The sequence below is a fragment of the Cydia strobilella genome, chromosome 9 (genome assembly GCF_947568885.1).
Source record: "Cydia strobilella chromosome 9, ilCydStro3.1, whole genome shotgun sequence".
In the NCBI taxonomy this organism is placed as follows: Eukaryota; Metazoa; Arthropoda; class Insecta; order Lepidoptera; family Tortricidae; genus Cydia; species Cydia strobilella.
In genome coordinates, this window is record NC_086049.1 from 5,303,991 (window position 1) to 5,326,709 (window position 22,719).

Consider the following 22,719-nt stretch of genomic DNA (forward strand, 5'->3'; position numbering starts at 1 on the left):
GTCTGTCAAGTGCTTGTTAGCAACACTGTTTGTAAGGATCATTATTTATTAATAGCTTATATTTTGATCATTTTTACTTTTACGATTAGCTTAAAAAAGAGTATCAGTTGACCCTTACTTGTCACTGGTTCCCGCCATCTTGAATTGTCATTAACAGGCGGGTACACTGTGACAAGGGGCAGTTCGTGGACAGACGAGTTACAGTGTAGACGTGTTGGAATATTTATTGTAAATTGGTTGTTATTATGTTGGTAGCGAACGAATAAAGTTAAAATATTGGTACAAGTATTAGTTTTCATCATCAACCCGGTGGTAACCTAACATGCTGATGGTGCAACTGGCACGCCGTAAGTCTATGGATTAAAAACAAAAGCACTTTGCATTAAACTCCCTCTCTTCGCGAATACAAAGTCATAACAACCCCTTTAATTAAGTTAAGTATGATTGGCGTTAATACAAATTCAAGAGAAATTTACTCTAATAATTACGCTTAATAGCTATTATAACAAAATTCCAGGTAGCATTAGAATGGAATCCGTAAGGCAATGTAACCTATCAATAATATGAGTATTAACTTTGACATTGTTAAATGAATCTAGATATGTTTGTATAATATAATATTAATAACTTTGGTAAGCGAAAATGACATTTAATACAGAATTGAATTGTTAGCTTCTTGACATATTATAAAGCTGTTAAATGAAATTAGATATGCATGCATACGTATAAGGTAGGTAATTAGGTACCTCATAAGTACTAACATTATGCGCCCTACCGGGTGTCATGTACTGACTACATTCTACATACTAACATCTTCTGTAATGAACATGACTTTTAATGTGAAATAAATGAAATGAAAAGTTGGAGGAAAAGGAAATAATATTAGAATCACTACTTAGCGTACAGTCACAGAATAAGTAATAGTATTATCATACAGAAAGGCCACGCACCGGCCCGCCCCTACTCGAATTATCTCGTCCCGCGAGTCCCGCGACACCAGATTGCTGGCTTTTAGCGACGCGGTCACGCGATGACGGAACGTTTAAAATGCCGATGTATAGTGCGATGTGTTGTATGGGTGCCTATCAAATTGGAGAAATTTAGAAGTTTTTTTTTTAATATGTACTTAATAATACTTATATACCTACGTGTAGTGTACCTAACATGTAGGTACCTATATAATACTGATAATACATCAAATAACGCGTCATATTTTGTAAACTGTTCAAGTTAGATGAACCAAACAAAATTATATTTGGCAATAATAAAATAGACTACAAAATGCATATTTTTAACTTGCATCGTGTCCTTATTCTTCATTATAAAAAAAAACTTTTTTTTACTTTTCGCGGAGGGTACACCTACAAAATAACTAATATTTTTTTGTGTACAATACTATTTAGTAATTGTACATAGCTGTGAAATTATCTTATACCTTTAAACGAGCAATTCTTGTATATATCTATCTATCTATGTATATATATTATATTTATATAGGGGATCTCGGAAACGGCTCTAACGATTTTGACGAAATTTGCTATATGGGAGTTTTCGGGGGCGAAAAATCGATCTAGCTAGGTCTTATGTTTGGGCAAAAGCGCATTTTTGAGTTTTTATATGTTTTCCGAACAAAGCTCGGTCTCCCAGATATTTATTATGTAAGACTACTAACTTGAAACGAACGGGTAGTACAGAGAGTTAGCATGTACGACACCAACCTAAAGCCATTCCATCTGCATACTACTAATAAATAAATATAAACATGACTAAGTATATTAGAAATTTTAATCCAAGCCTTAATGAAATCGCTTCATACAAAATCAAATAAATAGGCTCATAGAACAAAGCCATCTGCGTTCTGTCCTGGATTATTTAAAGACCATTAACGCCTTAGCGTTATGTTGCGAGTTACGATCGTATAAATTTTTACACCTAAATTAAAGCCAATTTTCCCCAAATCGCTTGTTATTATTCATCTAATCAAAGGGTGTTCAGGAGGCGTATTCATAGTTCATTTCATAAAGGGCGAGCTCAACAAACGCAATATTACGTAAAATACATACCTACGCAATTTGTTTGATACGAAAATAGATATAATATTGGGAGGACATATAGGTATCGTCGGGTGACAAGCAAAAGTCACTAAGTACCACCACAAGTTCATAGCTATAGTGAACCGTATTATTATCTGAATAAGGTTGATTTTTGTTTAATAATTTTTCAGTAATATTGTCTTCGGTTACCGCGATAGTTACTCATGAAATAAAACTATGAAAACGGATTATATCGCGTATATTGAATTTATAATACAATCCCGACATTTCGAACCCTTTACAGCGTTCGTTGTCAACTGGGTGACTGAGGAAAAAACTACAAAGTGCTAAAATACCATCAAAAAATAATGAACCATCATAAACTATAAACTTTAAGGCTGGTTGTACATCCAAAATCGGTTCCTTAGGTCTTACGGTTAGCGACGGAATCCCGTTTAGTGTAGTACCTACATTTATGGATTCAATTCACCGAGTCAAAAAACAATGTAGGCAAATGTGGAGTTTGATTGTAGAGAAGCCACAACTTCTAAGGAATTCATGGTTTGAGGACTCGTCCATAGGTCGTCGCGAACTAGTTTTAGCATTTAGACTGCTGTACTCCCTTTTTGGCGAAAATTGTATTGCCGAATTTCACTTAGCAACCAACTTTTCGCCAGTTTCATTTAACAAACCAATCGTTACCTAATAATTATTTCGCAACCATTTAATTTCCCAACCCCATAGTTGGGAAATGAAAATGACTTACTAGGTTGGGTTAGATTAGGTTGGATTATGTAAAGTTGGGAAATGAATTTCGGCCAAATGAAAATTTGGCATAAAGTTGGTTGCCAAGTGAAATTCTGCAATACAATTTTCGGCGAAAAGGCAGAGAACCATTTAGACTACGTTCCGGACACATCCCATTAAATAAGTTTGCGTATCTAATGAAAAAGGTGCCGTCGCCAAACTGTGACGAATGTGACATAAAGCTACGCCGGCTCTAACCCTACACGTTGGACCCGAGAAGATTTAATTCCCTTCTAAATTGTAGGAGGGTATCCCAATATGGGACCCATATTGGGCGTTTGTTGCCGGTCCCATATTGGGATACCCTCCTAGCTAAAGCTTTTATTTATTTATTTATTTTTTATTTTATTGGTATTAAGGATAACAACAGCCGTAAATATAACTAAGACATAATTATGCTTACATAAAACAAGGCCAATAACAGTCATCCATTGAGTTACATTATGTAACGATTAAAAAAAAACAAAAATAACAAAACACGATTTGTATGTGTAGGTACAAATACAGCAACAAAAGCTTTGTCGTCGTCAACGTCTTTATAGCATTGACATAAGACTTATCTTCACCTCAACCGTGAGGGACGATTTTTCTACTAAGGAAATATATATTCCCTTTAATCTAAACTTGTTTATGACGGGTAGATACTTAAGTATGTGTTCTGATTTGATACTAACTGCCAATACCTGTCACAGAACAAACGCTAGAAAGATGAGATGACGATGGGATCGCGTACTTAAATCATCCGGATGATAATGGATTTGTAATGGTATTTGAATACCGCTTAATGGGTTAGCGCTTAGATAAGGGCTTTAAAAACAAAATGAAAGGGTTTTATCGGGCAAAAGTCATGGTGAGTTAAGCCTTATCAAAACCCATACAAGACCCCTAAGGGATAGGTCCCTAAAAAAACCGGCCAAGTGCGAGGCGGACTCGCACACGAAGGGTACCATTACGCAAAAAACGGCAAAAAATCACGTTTGTTGTATGGGAGTCCCACTTAAATATTTATTATATTCTGTTTTTATTATTTGTTGTTATAGCGGCAACAGAAATACATCATCTGTGAAAATTTCAACTGTCTAGCTATCACGGTTCATGAGATACAACCTGGTGGCAGACAGACAGACAGACGGACTGACGGACAATGGAGTCTTAGTAATAGGGTCCCGTTTTTACCCTTTGGGTACCGAACCCTAAAAAGGCGCACGTGTAATAAATATACGCTGCCGAAATATAAAATCTAATATTATTCAGTAGCACGTTGCGTCATGTTTCGCTGCTATCGGTTCGAAATTTATTGTATTATGTCGCAAAATGGAAGTTCAATAGGTAAGTATAAAGGCAGCAGTAGTAAGGTGTGCAAAATGATCTACGCACATGCTCTATTACAATATTTATCAGCCTGTCAGTTAGAAAAAAAAATTGACAGTTCCGAACAACTGACAGGCTGATAAATATCGTCCGGCGGACTGATAATCAGTGAGCCCCTTAAGGTACGTAACATTTGGATTCAGACTGAATTGTGATACCATAACTAACCTTTCTTATCAATAACAGTCGCTGGTCATGCTTAAAAAAATCAGACTGAAACCAATGCCGATTCTATTTTAACAATTTAATTTTGTTTCCATCGTATTTTGACACAACCTGCGTGAGCCGCTAACACTGATTGGTCCCCAGGAAATGCATATAATTTTGCAGGTACGGTTTTCCGCAGGATCCCGTTTAGTAGTGTACGCTGTACGTGTTTATAAAGTTTAGTAACATTCATACGAATATCCAGTGTGCAGGATCCGGCAAAAAACCGATCCGTTGGAATTTTGCTTTTCAATTTTGCCACTACAAACTGGATGACAATGTCCAGTAATAAACAATATCCAGTTTGATTACATGTAAAGGGTATCCCAAAAAGGACGCAAGATTTGAAATTGATGAAAAACACTTTTTTTTTTCGTTATAATACATTTGTATATAAAATCTTGAAATACATAAAATAGGTTTATTTGTGGAATAATACGTCAGGCAAATGTCCTCCTAACTAGGCTTTGCTGGCACATACGCACTCTTTTGTCAAAATTTTCTATGCCCATTTTGCATAGATGCGGCTGAAATTCTCCGATGCAGCGTCGAATTTCCTCTTTTAAAGCATGAGTGGTTGTGAGCTTATTGGCATAGACTTTAGACTTTAAATAACCCTAAAAAGAAGTCTAAAGGCTTTAAATCGCAAGATCTAGGGGGTCAATTCTGATCACCGAATCGAGAGATCACACGACTAGAAACCCGCCAAACTTTCATTACTTTTGAAATATTGTTCAATAATAAAAACGCGTTGATCTTTCGTATAACCCGCCATTTTTACAAACCCTAAACATTCAGCTGTCAAATAGTTTTTTTTAAGGGTTGCCAGCACTAAAATACAAAAATGGCGGCAAATTGAAATCTTGCGTCCTTTTTGGGACACCCGTTACTTATAGTCAAATGGAAGTATTCCCATTAGTTTCCTGTTGCTGTACCATTTTCTTTACTGGATGTGGTGCTGGGCTCAGGGGAGGTGCTCTACCGCAAAAAATTGGATCCAAACTAGTGGGTGTGAACGCACGCATAATTTTTACGGGATTCAGTAAAAACCTGCTCCCGCTTAACTGGACCTCCGTGGGAAATGGCCCTTACTGTACAGAGCAGCAATGGCTGCCCTATTAAATTTGAATTACGAGTAAAATACGCGTAAATATCGTACCAGAAGGGTGAAACCGGAAACAATGTCTGATACAAATCGCTTTAAGTCTCAAATACATTTTGATCGTTTTAAATATAAGTACATTGAAATGTAAGATAATGCATTTAATAATAACTCGACCCGCTTAATGCCAATTAAGGGAATCAATATGTTTAAATGTAGGCTGAAACTAAGAGTGTTTTTGCGAAATTATAAATTTTTCAGTTAAGTAGGTGTAAAATATTACAAAAAAATAATCTGTCTGTGTAATCTTTACGCGCGATTGAAGTGTAAAACTTCTTCGACGATGACGTTTATCGCTATGTTGGCACTTTGACGTGTGTCCTATTGTGCGTATGTCCTATACTGAGCGTTACTTCCGTCAGAAAAAAAAACCTTTACCCTCTAGTCGCGCCTAAAGAAGTTTTACTTCAATAATATTGTTAAAAAAATTATAATCGTAGCCAGCAAAGCATTCTTGTTAGCTATGGGACTACGAGCATCGTTCACAATTAAATAGTAGATTGTTAAATGGATCTTAAATAATATTGGTTGCATGGACTATCGGTTATAACGAGTATAACGACCATAATCATCGGCCCCTTGATGTTTTTAACGGTTTTAACAGCATCGTAATGAAATATTTTGCGAAACCGTAAAATTAATGCTGCGCGTGCAATTCATAATTCATGTCTGTGGCCGTTAACAAGCTACCGTGTTGATCTTTCTTGTTTACCAAAAGCGTGTATAGCCTTGAAATGAGAATTATAGTACAAAATCCAATCGGAACTCGGCCGGTTGGACTAAGCTACCCATGCTACAATAAAATATTTATAATACAATAGCTTTTGCCCGCGACTTCGTCAGCGTGGACTGGACTTAGTAACCTCAGCTAGAGTAAGAATAGCGCCTGGAAAAATTCTCATAGCAATCTAAATTTGAGCATATTATGCACACAAATTAGCAGGCACTTCGTTAATTATCTCAATTCCACCCCGCTTTTTATTTTCTTAAGGGATGATTTTCGGGATAAAAACTATCCTATGTTCTTCTCAGGGACTCAACCTATCTCTATGCCAAATTTCATCTAAATCGGTTCAGCGGTTTAAGCGTGAAGAGGGAACACACAGACAGAAAGACAGACAGACAGACAGACTTTCGCATTTATAATATTAGTATGGATTATAGCTCCTTCCGGCAGGTTGACCCTCTGTTGCCTCCGAGATCCTTCCATCAGCTCGTCCCGATCAAAAAGTGAGCTCCGAGCTATTCTCCGTTTCAGGTTCCATTTTCCCCTTCCTTGTCAATCCAGTTTTTTATAGTGTTGACATACAATAATTAACATTTACCCTAAACCTGTCAGTAATCACCATGTTTTAATTCATTTTATCAAATATTATTTATCAAATCATGACATACAAATCATGACATATGTTTCTTTCTTTTTTCTGTTGATTTTGTTACCTTTTGTGAAGGGTCGAGAATGTTTCATCGGTTGGTTGCATCGGAAGATCAGCGGCGCTGGAAGTCGCCAGCACCACGCTGAGATGTGAGTGATGTGACAATTGCATGGCACTCATTTTTATGTTTTTTTTTTTCTATTTTTGGTATAATTTTATTTACTTACTGTGTCTGTGCTTAGTAAGCACTGCTTACGAATAAATATTTCCTATTTTTATTATATTTCCATTATTTCAGTGCAAAATTAAATCAGAACTGGGTGCGTAGCCAACGTACAATCTTTAACGCTCCGTAGCGAACGAAACGCAACTGTCACTGTCGCACTAGTGTGGAAGAGTGATAGAGAGAGATGTCTACGATACGCTAAAAATTTGCACGTTTTGCAAATGCAATTTTACGCGACCCATTAAAATAACCAACGACGATTTCGATTTGAAAGATATTTCGAAGCTTTTAGTTTAGAAACCCGTCCCGCAATGATTCATACGTCATTTTGTAGCCTAAAGTGTGCTTTATCGCGTACAAGTGATAATTCTACCGAAGATTGCCGAAGGTCTTGGTAGTAGCCTTTTTACGTCATTGAACTTTCAATAGACTTTTGATGACATCCGATCCCTACATCACTGGTTTTGCGAGATTTATTTCAAGAAAGAAGGGTTCATTACCCAAACACTGTATTTCACTAATTTCAGATCATATGCAATCATAATAAAACGTTGTTCTGTTTATTAGGTTTTAGTGCGACTTTTGAATTTCGACCGCTGCTGTTCTATGAACGCGTGACCACTGTGCGCTGGAGCGATAACAAGCGGAGAGACCAAATAAGCAATAAAACTAACATCAGAGCATGAAGGTCAAAACAGTAGCCGTCTCATGTTCTCGCCGCAATAAAATACAATAACAACATAATTTATGTTATGCCTTATGTAATATGTTGAGGCGTATTTTCTTTCTTTCTTAATATACATAAAGTCAAGAGCTTGCACGGAGGCCGATTCTAAGTTTCAAATCGGAACTTGATTTATTATTGTTATGCTACGACCTCGACACAACTCGCTGTGTTTCTAATAAGGGTCACCGTGATGACTTATGATACGACTCATAATCCATTTTGTGCGCACACGCGCACGCGCACTGTTCGCCGCCGCAACTGACGCAATTATGACGTTCATTCCGTCACTCATTTATCAAGGCAGTTGCTGTCAATTGCGAACAGCGAAGGCAACAACGACGCAACAACAGTAATGCAGCTGCAGTTGACATCCCAACGTGTGAGCAAGATACCTAATGAAAGTTATTTAATTTCATTCATTAATTTTATTTTAATCAATTACCATTATCATTCCACGCAGACGAAGTCGCAGCCAGACGCTAGTTAAAATAAATGAATAAAATCCAAACCTTTTGAATATAAATTTATTACGCGTGATAATGAATCTGGTAACAACATCGTGGCAGCTTAGTTGTTTTACGAGGGGCCACTAAAAAGTTTCCTCGCCTAAGATCGAAATTAGAAACCTTAACAGTATAAGATCCAACCACCGTAAATACTAGCAATTCCCTCTTAAATATTTCGTTACTTTTTGTAATAGTAGGGCAGTTTCAGGTGATAATGTGGACACGCTGGACAAAAGCACCAATTTTTTTTTCAGGTACTTGTTAGGTCCATAGCTTTAAGTTTTTAATAGGAACCAACTCCTCCGTCGACCATCTTTAATTTTATGGCGGCCTAACCTAACCTAACATGTACCTAAAAAAAATGGTGCTTTTGTCCACCGTGTCCACATTTACGACAATTTTTTCGAGCACTCTGCCCCACTATAAGGAATTACAGACCGGTTCTCAATTTTCGTGGCGGCTGTCAAATAACAAGGACCTACAGGACCTACTACGGACCTTCTAAGAGCAAGTACAGTTAAGGCAGCTAGAGAGGCGTATAGCTAGCCTTAGAGCAAGTATACTATAGTTAGAGATAACAACATAACAATAATACCTACCAAGTCTGTACGGGATGGTCTTACGGATCTTTCAATAGGAGTAGCATAGAAAAAGCGTTATTATCATTTGTACAACAAGGCATAAAGCGATCCATTTTTATCCGAGGCAATTTAGTATTTACCAATATAGTCGAGGATAAAAATTGCAATTTTTTCACTTCATACAATTGCATACAAAAATATCCAAAATTTCGGTTATTTTACCGTATTTATTCAAGACTAAAGAAAATTGTACTCGGACCGGTCGGGGGCGCGGGGCGCGGGGCACGCCGGTCGAGAGCGCGCCGGCAGGGCTGGTAGTTTGTATGGCAGATTTTGGACTTTATTGCTAAACTAAGGGTCGTAATAAATGATTTTACTTTATGCTCTAGAATATAATAAGCAACTTTATGTCATCTACGCACGACTTAAAGTCGAACTTAACGAGCATTACAAGTGATAACGTATTTTAATTTGTTGCGTATGTTCTATCTCTCACGGACGCACGCGTGTTACTTACAACTGATTATACTTGCTTTTACCGGCTACATTTCTGACTTACCTAAGAGTCATGCTGTCTTTGTCCATCGGCATGTTCGGCCGAGAACGGCCGATGTCAGCTGCTACGAAACGCAGCCGAAGCCCGGGCAGCAAGCTAGGCTCGCGGTTAACTGCTGCAACGGCCAGGGGCAAAGCGCCGAGGATAGTCTGCAACAAAAAAAAATGTTCACCACTCCAGCTCGTAAAGGCTCTATTTATACTTCTAAAACTGATGAGAAATTTGCATTTTGAAGAAAGAAAGAAAGAAAGAAAATACATTTATTTGACGCCACAACATAGTACATAAAAAAAAGAAAAGCATGCAGACAAAAAAACATTTGGACGCCAAAAAGGATCCCACTCAGCATAGTGCCGCGGCAAACCGTGGCGCTGGTTTTCTGTGGGGACCTGGCTTAATCTAAAAAATAATGGCGACACGTACGCCAACGACACACAAATAAAATTTACATTGACATAAAAATACAAACATTATTAAACAGAAAATTAAGACAAACAAAATATTAATAACCGCCTTTTTTAAATATATTTATAACGAAAGTTACAGAAAAAACCAACACCAGAACGAACTAAACTTAAGACTAAAACTAAAACAAAGACTAAAACTAAAACAAATCATCACTGTCATCACTTTTGTTCACAAGAGTGGCAATGTAATCTGACGCACATTTTTAGTGTTTTCTCGGGTTGGCTGCTAGAATTGACTTTTAAGTGATTGATTGATATTTAATTTAATAATGTTCATTTACATTTTGATTTCTATAATGTTACAGTTACTATTTTCTTCCCTTTGGCGTGGTGAAAAAAATTGTGTTTCACTGGAGAGTAAAGTTTGTTTAACCCTCGTGCCTTGAAACCCTCGCAACGCTCAAGATTTCACTTTCGGATTTTGGAATATTACGCTTGCTCGGGTATCAATATTACCACAAGTGGTTACATAACAACTTTGCCCCGTTGTAAAATAAATAACTAAAGTAAGTAAGTAAATCTTTATTGCAAACCATGGCATGTATATAGAACTATTTCAAGCCCGACGTAGGGGTTTTTTACGAAGTCACCTTCTTCGGCCTGTTGGTCCGCAGGAGTTATTTTATTTGGCTTCACCCTCCAGGTACCACTTGCGAGGCACCTGGCGAGCGATCCCTTAAGGATGACTCACGTTAGACCGGGCCGTGTCCGGGCCGGAGCTTCCGGCGCTTCGTTTTCTATGGAAAGCATCACGTGATCACCTGTCATGTCATAGAAAAGTACTTAAGCGCCGGAAGCTCCGGCCCGGACACGGCCCGGTTTAACGTGAGTCATCCTTTATCCGCCATCTAGGGACGCGTTCTCTAGGGGCGTGGCTCCCCCGAGAAGGGTCTGCTCTAGATCTGGAATGACATCCGCTGTGCTGTGCCTTACCTTACCACACAACGCGATATGACATTCACTGTGCCCCTACCTCTCTTTTGGACGTAGTTTAAGGACATACCCGGGTCCAACATGGTCCGGATCCGGGTGACATTTTTGTTTATTAGAAAGACACAAAATTTTACAGATGTTTGTAAGCGATTGGTAAGTTTTATGAATAAGGAGGTTACACCGTAATATTATGTTAGTTAATACTTATCTACTATCTACATTGATAAATTGCACACGGGCCGCCTAGCTAAAATCTGCACGAAGTGAGAAGAAAAGGGTAACAAATGTATATTGAAACCTCCCACTGAAACATAAATCTTTCTTTACACTAAGATCTAGCCTCGGAAAATGGTATATCATAATGAGAGCAACTAAACAAGGTACTCTACTAGTTAGTTAATAGTTATAATATCCTCATTACTACTGTCCGCGCGCGAATTCCGTGCACGGCTGAGGAATGTTAGGAATGTTGGGCGTCATGACAGAGTAGTGTCATTTTGTACGTACGGGCGCGGCGCACACCCTCCCACGTCCTCGACCTCCGAATGCACGGAATTGGCGCGCGGACAGTAAATAGGTCCGGGCGTCTGACATATGTTCATTGGTGGAGATCAGAGTGATAGGCCAGTAAAACTTTTCAGTTGAAAACGAGTGATGCCAAATTACGAGAAAAGTGCTGAAGGTTTCATTTATAGAGAGGAGGCGCATTATTGCGAAAACAAAAACGGCAGGCGAAAGAATATGAAAAACGTTAGTTGTCACCAGACCATTGATTCGAAACGACTACAACCCCCCGGAAGTGCCCCTTAAACTACAACACACCCGGAACTGGAAAATCTACATCCTTCGAGGGTCCAGCATTCTTTGATCCAATAATCAGGAAAGTATAATATACCTAAGTATATAGCAAATTTTCAAATTTTGTTGCTCTCATTATCGAATACCATTTTCCGAGGCTAACTCTCCGACTACTTTGCCTAGATTAATCATCATCTTCTTGTCGTTATCCCAGGTTTGAGGCTTTGAGCCCGGCTGGGAGCATTGGCGTAGAAACTAGGCTTTATTGGGATTAGTCCGGTTTCCTTATGATGTTTTTCTTCACCGAAAAGCAACCTGTTTAATGGGTACATACATACAATTTTTTTATTTATTATTAAAAAGAGGTACATTATTTGTTGCTACTTATCTGCCAAACTGCATAGCAGTTTGTTGGCAGAAAACTTATTTTACCCTTAACCACTGTAAATTAAGTTATATTGGCGTTATACGTAGATATAGAATAGAATAGAATATATTTTATTTGTAGTAATTGTACATCGTCATATTCAAAAATTATTTACAATTAGAAGAACAATACAATTATTATTACAATTATAAAATTAATAATACATTTAAAAGGCATATGCAAGTCAATACGTTTCTATTAAGTGAACATAATTTTAGGCATGTTTTCATTGAATTGAATTATAATATAAATATTAAAAAAAATGAAATGTCATGAAACGATTACATTAAATAAATTATAAGGTTTCGACATATTTAGTCATTCGTCTATGAATTCTTTTACCGAGTAGTATGCTTTTTTTATGCAAAACGTTTTGAGTACACGTTTACGTATACGTTTTACGGTAACACGTGCAAAGGTATAGTTGGTGAAAGCAAACTGTCAGTAAATGAGAACTTCCCCTCTCTCCCTTCCTTTTCTTTTGGGTGCCAGTACTAGTGTAAGACAAAGAAATGAGACAGTCCTATGACAAACTATAATTATTAACCTAAGGTTGTGGGCAAAAAGCATAAAGCAATCGGTTGGCATTTTAATCATGTGACCCGTTCCAGTCTAAGCTAAAATGTTTTTTTTAATCGTTTTTTATACACAACCTTTGATACGTCTCGGCAGGATCTTAATTGATCTGGTACATTATTTAAAGTTGCGGGTACTAAATATTTTCTAGTACGCTTTCCATAGTAATTACATACTTTCGGTACAATTAACTTACGAAAGTTTATTTCTTTGGTAACGCTTCTTGTTTGTATTTTATGGTCTAACGGTTTTTTATAATCATTACGTTGATACTGTTCCAAAGCTATAAGCAAAGACCGTTTATCATGCAATGGTAATATGTAGCAAATCGGAAAATGTTTATCATAGTTATTTCTATTGGCCTGCTTTGTTTTTTATCGACTAAATATTAATAACAATCTAATTTGTATTGCTTTTATTCGATCTAGGTATGAAGGAAAAGTGCGGCCGTAGCTACTGAGACCGTAGCATAGAATCGAGTCTACAAGTGCGTGATACAACATGTATAGGTATAGTTGTGGCTCTGTTTAGTACACTTAGCAAGTGATGAATACTTTTGTTAGAATAGAATAAATAAAATAATAATAAACCACTAAACTAACCAAGAATAAACTTCACCGAGATTACTATTGAACATTTTAAAGTCTAGTTTTCTGCGCGATTCGATTACACCTTCAACACGGTTCAATTAACTATCCAATTAGATTAACAGCATTGCTCTTAGGGCGGAAGTGATTGCCTGGAGGTTTCCACGCAGGTGTGGCTTTTCTAGATTAGCCACGGGGAATGTACTAAGACATACATACATACATACATACATACATACATACACATACTATACCGTAGACTAAGAAGCGTATTCTGGTTTTACAACCAGGTGTAATTACTAACAGGTTATGAATTTGATCTGGATTTGTTATGGATATGTACTATCAATATTGAAAGTGACGTTTCTGGTTGAAGCATGTAACGTAATAACAGTTGTTCAAAATCTAGAAGAACTCATCAGTGTCGACATAAACCAGATGCAAAACTGGTTCACTAATAACGGCCTAGTCTTAAATTTATCAAAAACACAACTCATACACATCAATCTAGGAGGCAAGCCTCCTAAGCCTCTAAACATTCGGATTGATGACACAAACATCGAACAAGTACACAAAACGAAATTTCTCGGTGTCACTCTGGACTCTGCCCTCAAATGGGACAAGCATATAGATGTCACATGCGGCAATTTGGCAGGCGCGTGTTTCGCTCTTGGAAGGCTAACTCACGTGTTACCTCAGAAGGAACTACGCACCAGCTATTTCTCCCTGTTCCACTCAATTATGTACTACGGCCTGGTACTGTGGGGAACAGCGGCAGAATGGCATCGTGTCTTCGTATTACAAAAACGAGCGGTCAGAATAATATCTATGTCTCGTCCAGGATCACCAGCAAAACAACTTTTTATAAATAACAACATTCTCACACTACCATCACAATACATATTTAACATCGCCAAACACGTACATACACACAGACACACATTTAATACAAGCAAACTCACCCGTACCCGGTTAGGAAGCAAAGAAGGCCTGCTTCCCGCATGTTACCGACTGACTAAGTCCTCCAAGACCATGCAGGTGCTGGGCCCCAAAGTTTTTAACAAATTGCCAAAAGTCATCACCATGATAGAATCGCCCAACTCATTTGCGCGTGAATTAAAGAAATGGCTCCTCTCCCATGCCTTTTACAGTCTGAACGACTTCTACAATACATAATTTAATTTTAATGTAACAATACTAATTAATATGATAAGGCTCACAATTGTAAAATTAATTGACATATTTGTACCTACACAACCCAAAACTTTAAAATAATGTAATCTATCTCATGTAATTAAATGTAATTAAAATAACGTAATTAAATTAAATTTTTGACGTGTAATATGTAACAATATTATTAATAAATGAGTATGAGTATGAGAAGTTCCATAAGTTCCATAACAAATCCAGATCAAACCCATAACTCGTTATTACAATAAGAATACGCCTCCATGGTAACTATATTCCTAACTACAGGTAAAAAACTTAGCTCAAGCCCATTTTGTATGTAGCGATATAATATGTGGCGTTGAATGTCTATTTTTGAAAAATTTCATCAGAGGTAAGGTTTGCACTCTTTATTTACTTTCCAGAAGATTAATTAATCCTGTCGGCTTATAATTTATTTTTCATGAAAATTCAACATGAATCACAACACGTCATAGGTTATGAATTCGTCAATGTCAAAAGTTATTTACTTTTCAAGGTGGCAAAGTTGTTGTTTAACTTCTCTTGCTAATATTGATACCCGAGCTAGCGAATGATTGCAAAATTTCAAGGGTTAAACAAACTTTGCTATTTGAGTGAACGTGAAGCACAACATTGTTCACCTTGTTGTGGAAAAAAATACTAACTGCAAAATATACCGAATCAAATCCGAATGAACGTTATTAATTAGTCAATATCATCACTGAAAGTACATTCCACCAGACATCACGAGGAAACAACTCAAAATTTGCATCTAATTACATAGTTTGCCGCTCTCGTGGATAAAATGAAAATTACTTCAGCTACACTAAACTGAGCTTTCCTTTAAAGAGCGCCTTTAAGAGCTGGTGTGGTGAAAAGTTTATTCAATATGTATTTTAAACTGTTTTGTACCTACCTATACCAACTATGGTCGAATGTATGTGTTTCTGTTAGCATTGTGGCTAATTTAGATGGAACAAGAGTGAGAGTGGGGCAATTTGGAGTGGGGCGTTGGAATCACCGGGGCCACCTACTGGCTGGTTTCATGGAGAAGTAAGGACTCTATATGATGAACTCCTTCTTCAGGAAACGTGAGCACAGGAAGTGAACCTGGGTGAGCCCTGACGGTGCAACAAGGAATGAGATCGACTTTATCATGTCGACGAAGAAGCAAATATTTAGTGATGTTTCTGTGATCAATTCGGTCAAAACCGGGAGCGATCACCGTATACTGAATATTCAATTTAGGCTGGAGAGATCTCGACTGATAAAGTCTACGCTCCGCCCGGCACCGGCCCAGCTCCAAAACCCCGAGAGCTTTCAGCTCGAACTTCAAAACCGGTTCGAATGCCTAGCTAGCAACATGGACGATTACAACGACGGGTTTGTGGAAGCTGTTCATACGGTCGGGTCCAAGTTCTTCAAGACTCGTCGTACAAGAACCAAGAAACTCTCGGACTCCACTCTCAAGCTCATGGAGGTGAGGCGTGAGATGATTCTGCAGTCGCCAGGTGACGTTTGTCGTTATAGGCAGCTCAACAGACGGATCTCGAAGTCTCTGAAGCGAGATATACGCCGATTCAAGACTAACAGTATTGAAGAGGCTATCCAGCTCAACAGAGGCTCGAAGGTGTTTGCCAGAGATCTGTCTATTGGCCAAAGCCAACTGACAAAACTGAAGACCGACGACGGCAGGATCATTTCATCCAAACCTGAGCTCTTGGGAGAAGTCGAGAAGTTCTACACAGTTATACACAACAACCCGAGCATCCGTCATGGATCTAGCTAGAGACCCTATAGCTAGACTAACTCGACACTATACCGAAGATATCCCGGACGTCAGCCTGTACGAGATTAGTATGGCTCTCAAACAGCTTAAGAAAGGCAAAGCCCCAGGTGATGTCGGAATTACGGCCGAACTCCTGAAGGCGGGTGGTAAACCAGTCCTTAAGGCCCTTCAGACGCTGTTTAGTTCCGTCATGCGCGAAGGAAAAACGCCGCAAGCGTGGAACAGAAGTGTGGTGGTGCTCTTCTTCAAAAAAGTTGATAACACCTTGCTGAAGAATTATAGACCCATCTCACTTCTGAGCCATGTTTACAAGCTGTTTTCGAGAGTTATCACGAACCGTCTCGCACGCAGGTTTGACGACTTCCAGCCTCCCGAACAAGCAGGTTTCTGTAAAGGCTATAGTACCGTAGACCACATACATGCGTTGCGGCAGGTTATACAGAAGACTGAGGAGTATAACCTCCCCCTTTGCCTTGCATTTGTGGACTACGAGAAAGTCTTCGATTCGATCGAGACTTGGGCTGTGCTGCAGTCTCTCCAAAGGTGCCAAATTGACTACCGGTATATCAAAGTGCTGAAGTGTTTGTACGAAAACGCCACCATGTCCGTCCGACTAGAGGGCCAGAGCTCGAAGCCTATTCCATTGCAGCGGGGAGTCAGACAAGGAGATGTAATCTCCCCAAAGCTGTTCACCGCTGCATTGGAGGATGCCTTTAAGGTTCTGGACTGGAAAGGACGAGGCATCAATGTAAATGGCGAGTACATCACTCAACTTCGGTTTGCCGATGATATCGTAGTCATAGCTGACCATGGAGGACCTCAGTGCGATGCTTGCTGATCTCAGCAGAGTATCTGAACGAGTTGGTCTGAAAATTAACATGGACAAGACGAAGATCATGTCTAACGTCCATGTTGTGCCAACTCCCGTATTAATCGAAGGCTCTGCGCTCCAAGTTGTTGACGATTATGTATACCTAGGACAAACAATCCAGTTAGATAGGTCCAACTTCGAGAAAGAGGTCACTCGTCAAATCCGACTCGGTTGGGCAGCTTTCGGGAAGCTCCACAGTATCTTTTCGTTCAAATTGCCGCAGTGTCTTAAGTCAAAAGTCTTTGACCAGTGTGTATTGCCAGTGATGATATACGGATCTGAGACGTGGGCGCTAACGATGGGCCTCATAAGAAGGCTCAAGGTCACGCAAAGGGCAATGGAGAGAGCTATGCTCGGGGTTTCTCTGCGTGATAGAGTCAGAAATGATGATATCCGCAGTAGAACTAGGGTCACCGACATATCTCGCAGAATTGCAAACCTTAAGTGGCAGTGGGTGGGGCACATTGCTCGCAGAACTGATGGCCGGCGTCAATCGACTGACATGATGATGATGATGATGAGACGGAACAAGAACTCGCATGCATTTCTCGTTATACATTGCTGACTACTGAATACCTACATCTCATTTAAACAATCACTCTAATACCTCAATTCAATATGTCACTAAACATACATACGTAGTTCTCGTCGTAATACCTACTTAAGTACCTGTGTAATATCTGAAAGCCGGTCATATAGCGCACTTAGTCTCGTATACTGTAAAACAACACAACACAGTCTAACGTGAGTCATCCTTAATACTACAATTATTGGTCCACAAGTTCAACTTTTCTCACCGACTCCGACTCACGTAAAAATACAAAACTTCCAGAGTTTTCTGTTATAATATCGTAAAAAAATAAGTGATTCTAGTGATGAAGATGATCTAACGCCTGTGGATGTTGCACTTTCCTCGCTAAAGTGAGGTGAAAAGTTTTGTGTTACACACGGGTGCAAATGTATTTTACTTCTCGTGTGTTGAAACACTCGCTATGCTCAGGATTCTATTTTACAACCTATAGAATCCTTTCGCTTGCTCGTGTCTCAATTCCACACTCGCGGGTAAAATACAACTTTGCACCCTTATATAACAAACAACATAACTATAGTAGTGTCGTTATGGGTGTTTTCACTCTAGGAATGCTATCAATGATGTCGTGTAGTATCAAAAATGGTTAAAATATTAAACAGGAACTTTCATTGGGCATATAATAATATAATTTGGCTGTGTATTGATATTTTAGAGCCTAAAAATTTATATTAGCTCCAAATATAAGCATCATATTATTAAAAAACCTGGCAGCAAATTCAAGGCAATCAAGCCACCAATATGGCATGCTCTTGGCCGGTTTTAGGGTTCGGTACCAAAAAGGTACGAAAGGAACCCTTATGGTGCGACTCTGTTCGTCTGTCTGTCTGTCTGTCTGTCATATTGCTAAATATCTCGAAAACTACTGAAGCTATCGATTTGAAATTTGGAATAGTTATGAACAGCGCTAACCTTAACACATTGGAAGTGTAATTTATTTATTTTATTTTTCTTAATTATGAAAAATGCCCATATAAAGAGGGGGCAAAAAAGCAAAGTCTCGGGTCGAGTGGGATATCATTTGAAAGAGCTCGAATTGAACATTACAAAACAATTTTTTATTTGCTTTTCATTGTGAAAAAAAATTGACTTATGAAGGAAAATGTGAAAAAATACCATTCCCCACCCCCCCTTATCTCCGAAATTTACCAACGAAAATTTTTGAAATGTTAATAATACCATTATCATAAATATTACAGGAAAAATATAATCACACCTTTATCTTAAAAACTTTTTTTAATTGTCAAAAAACATTTTTTTTAATTTAATTTGCAATTTAAGCCCATTTGCGGGTCTTTGTTATAGGTACTTGAAATGTCTATGAGATTACACTAAAAATACTTTCTTTCAAATAACAAATACCGTTTGTGCCCAAATAAACATTAAAACATAAAACAATTTTTTTTGAAATTGGTTCACATAATAAAAAATTAATTATCCTTGAAAAACCAACATACAACCCGGTCACAATATCTGTGCACCTCGCTGGAATGTGGCGCCTCTCCCGCTTCCCCTGTCACCTCTCCGCGCACTCCCCGGTGCGACAGTACGGTTAGCATCTTCGTTGCCGCTACACCTCCACATTTCTCGAAAACACTTTTTTTCACACCGTACCCAGACCGCCGATATGACGTCACGAGGTCAGGTGCACAGATATTGTGACCGGGTTGTAGGTACAGTCATACAGATACAGGTCGCGCAAATTAGTTAGCCAATAGATCGCGCTGTCAATTAAGCTTAGTATACTTCTGGTCAAGTCTTTCGTGATTCTATTTACATGAGAAAATTAAAAGTTTGTACGGAACCCTCGGTGCGCGAGTTAAACGAACTCGCACTTGCCCGGTTTTTTCATATTGAAATGACAGCTCAGGTAATGATGGTCGAAATACAAATTTTTAAGTGTGCATTTACCATTTGCTATCTAAATATTTTAAAGGAACTTCATTTTTAAATAATAGATATCATAGTCGTTTTCTTTTTAAAATTTGCTTCACAAAATAATTGGTATCACTCACGTATTTTTAGTCACTCGCGCGACATGTTTCGGAGAGCCTAGGTCTCCATTTTCAAGCACTAACAGTGCCTGAGTGAGTAGCGGTCACGTACTAAGCGTTGAGACATAATGTCTCAAGTTTAAATTCGAAAATAATTGGCACTTGCCTAAGAATAAACATAAGTTTACAGTAAACACACCCTTCCTAGGGTTTGAGATTGACACGTGCCTGGCTTGGAATCAGCATGTAGACAAGCTGTGCGGAAAATTGGGGAGCGCGTGCTTCGCACTGGGCCGGGTTGCGAGGTCGGTGTCCGCAGAGGCGGCGCGCACGTGCTACTTCGCCACGGTGCACTCGCTGCTGCAGTATGGAGCTGAGCTTTGGGGTCGCTGTGCAGAGTGGGAGCGGGTGTTCCGCCTCCAAAAACGCGCAGTCAGAATTATCGCTCTAGTACCCCACGATACCCACGCGAAGCCTCTGTTTATTAAGCTAGGTATATTAACACTGCCAGCAATAGTCATTCTGCATGTGGCTGTATATGTAAGAGTTCATCTGGCGGCATTTAAAACATTTAGAATGTTAAGCTCGTACGAAACGCGGAACGCAGATAAGATTGCGGGTATAAGCCGGACGTTGACCAAGTCATCTAAACTCACCCACGTCATGGGTCCCACCACTGTCTACAATAAGTTGCCTAAAAACATAATTAATGCTCCAAGCTTGGGCAGCTTTAAATTCCACCTAAAGCAGTGGCTTATCGAGCAATCGTTTTATAGCTATGACAAATTCATTGTGTGTAAGGCATAATGCTTACTATTAACATATGTTAATTCCACCATTTGCGGTATACATTATTATATTGACAATTATTATTAAAACATTTAGTTAATTATTATTAATCAGAACTGTTTGTACCTAATAACTAGATCACTATTATTGGGAAATCACTATTATTATTTATTTATTATTGACGTGTAAATTGGTTTTATAAATAAATTATTATGATTATTATGATTATAAGCTGTAACGGCATTAAATTACTAGGTACTCATATTGAAATAATTTGAGGCTCCGCTTTAGTTGCCAAACTATTAATTTTAGTACCTATTTCTATTTTTTTAAGCTACCGAAATCCGATTAATTAGTTGACCAGTTAAATACGTGCCATCAGAAATTATGGTTATGTATTTACGGACAAGACGAACAAATCTGTCAATGTATAGGGAAGAATACGATAGGATGTAATAGAAGAAAATGAACCCAATGAACCTAAATATAGGAGAAAATATCGCTTACATTAAATCAATTTCTAAAAATTTTAAGCAAAAAGGTTTCAAAGATAAATGCTACAAAAATAAATTCAGGTCTAAATTTTCTTTTAAATGTGAATGCAAACATTATTAAAATTTATTTGAATCTGAACAATTATATTGTTTGTTTCAAAGGATTCAGTCACCCCCTTTGTGGCAGCGTAGGGAGACTAGGGAGTATCGCCCAAGGCCCAAGCCCACTCATACAAGAGAGGAGACCTCTGTCCTGGCCTGTGTGTGTATGAGTAGGAGATATACAGTGTGTAAATCTAACACGGGCGAATCTCTTAACGGTGGTTAGTATAGGACATAAGAAATGTAATTAGATAACTTTTACTTAGAATTGCAATTAAAATTTTATCCATACAAAATAATTGGGCTCGCAACACTCGTGTTAAACGCTCGTTGACAGTTACTTTCAAAAGCTCATATCGCGTATGTAATGTAATTATTGTCATTAACTGTCATGAGTGGGTAAATAATAACCAAGTATGATGCTCAATTTTTTTAACATGCAGATACGTCTGCGAGCGATACTCCAAATTAAACTGGAAGTAACAGTGGAAGTTAAAGTGGAGTGTAACTTTTTCCATTTTTTCCTTTAATATAAAATTTCAAGTATGATGCTTTTTATCTGATAAATGTAATACCTAGTTTCATAAATAAACTTAGATTCGTACACGTAAAAAACACAAGACTTAAAAAAGCAATTTATTTTAATACCTACCTATTAAAAACACAGTTTTATTTTTGCCGGTTTCGCCGCAGATACATTCTCCACGTGTCTTCCTTGTATTTCATAATAGGATTCGGTCTTGTAATGGAACTGGTACTTCATCGTGAATAGCTGCTCCCTCCACTCCACCCTTCCAGTCACGGGCAAACCTTTGCCAACTCGCTGTATCGCGTTTACAATTACCTACTCGAGCGTTCCTTGGTACATTTGGATCAGGGAGATCGTGTATAGAGCTAACGCTCGATTACCATTTTGTAATGCTTCACCGTAAATTAAAATCATGTCCATTAATTCGGGAGCAGTAAAAGTTGTTAAACGATGCATTTTTATAACTTACGATTACTTCTGTATTGAATGACTGACATTGTCAAATCAAAGTTGAAATAAAATAAAAAACATTTAACTTTACCAAAAAGTTTGTCACGTTTTGAAACAATGTACCAAACTTTGTGGTGTTTAGACTGTTTAGTTAATTCTCGAAATCAATTTTGGTAATAATACAATTATCAGGCGGGCCGTATGCTTATTTCCTACCATCTATTGTTAAAATACAAAATTAGACAAATTAAATACTAAGTGATATTATAATAATTGTCTTTAAGTACATATGAAATGCATTTTCAGAAAGGGTGCTATCAAAGTATGTCTATGCTCAGTATTAGGAATCATCACGTCAAGTGCTGTTATCGTGACTGATTAAAATGAGATTAAGTAGATGAAGTCAGTTCTTTGTTGATAAAAATGATAAATAAATAACATTTAATACCTTTAATATGCCTAGTAGTTAGCAGTCTAGTCTACCAAAATAACCACAAAACATTAAACGCAGTGTATTTAATACTAACATGTGATTGTTCCTGCAGATATAAGGTAAGTTTGTTAATGCGTAGTAATCGTTTTGA

The 22,719-nt window shown here is 38.1% G+C and overlaps 2 protein-coding genes across 2 annotated transcripts in view; both read right to left on the minus strand.

Moving 5' to 3' along the window:
- Positions 1–22,719, minus strand: part of LOC134744111 (guanylate cyclase 32E-like) — a 109,348-nt gene that overhangs the window by 84,626 nt on the left and 2,003 nt on the right. The window contains exon 2 of the mRNA XM_063677805.1: positions 9,556–9,701. Coding sequence (XP_063533875.1) covers positions 9,556–9,701 — 146 coding nt within the window. The remainder of the gene's footprint in view (positions 1–9,555; positions 9,702–22,719) is intronic.
- LOC134744095 (galactokinase-like) overlaps positions 1–22,719 on the minus strand; it is a 156,578-nt gene that overhangs the window by 52,453 nt on the left and 81,406 nt on the right. The window lies entirely within an intron of this gene.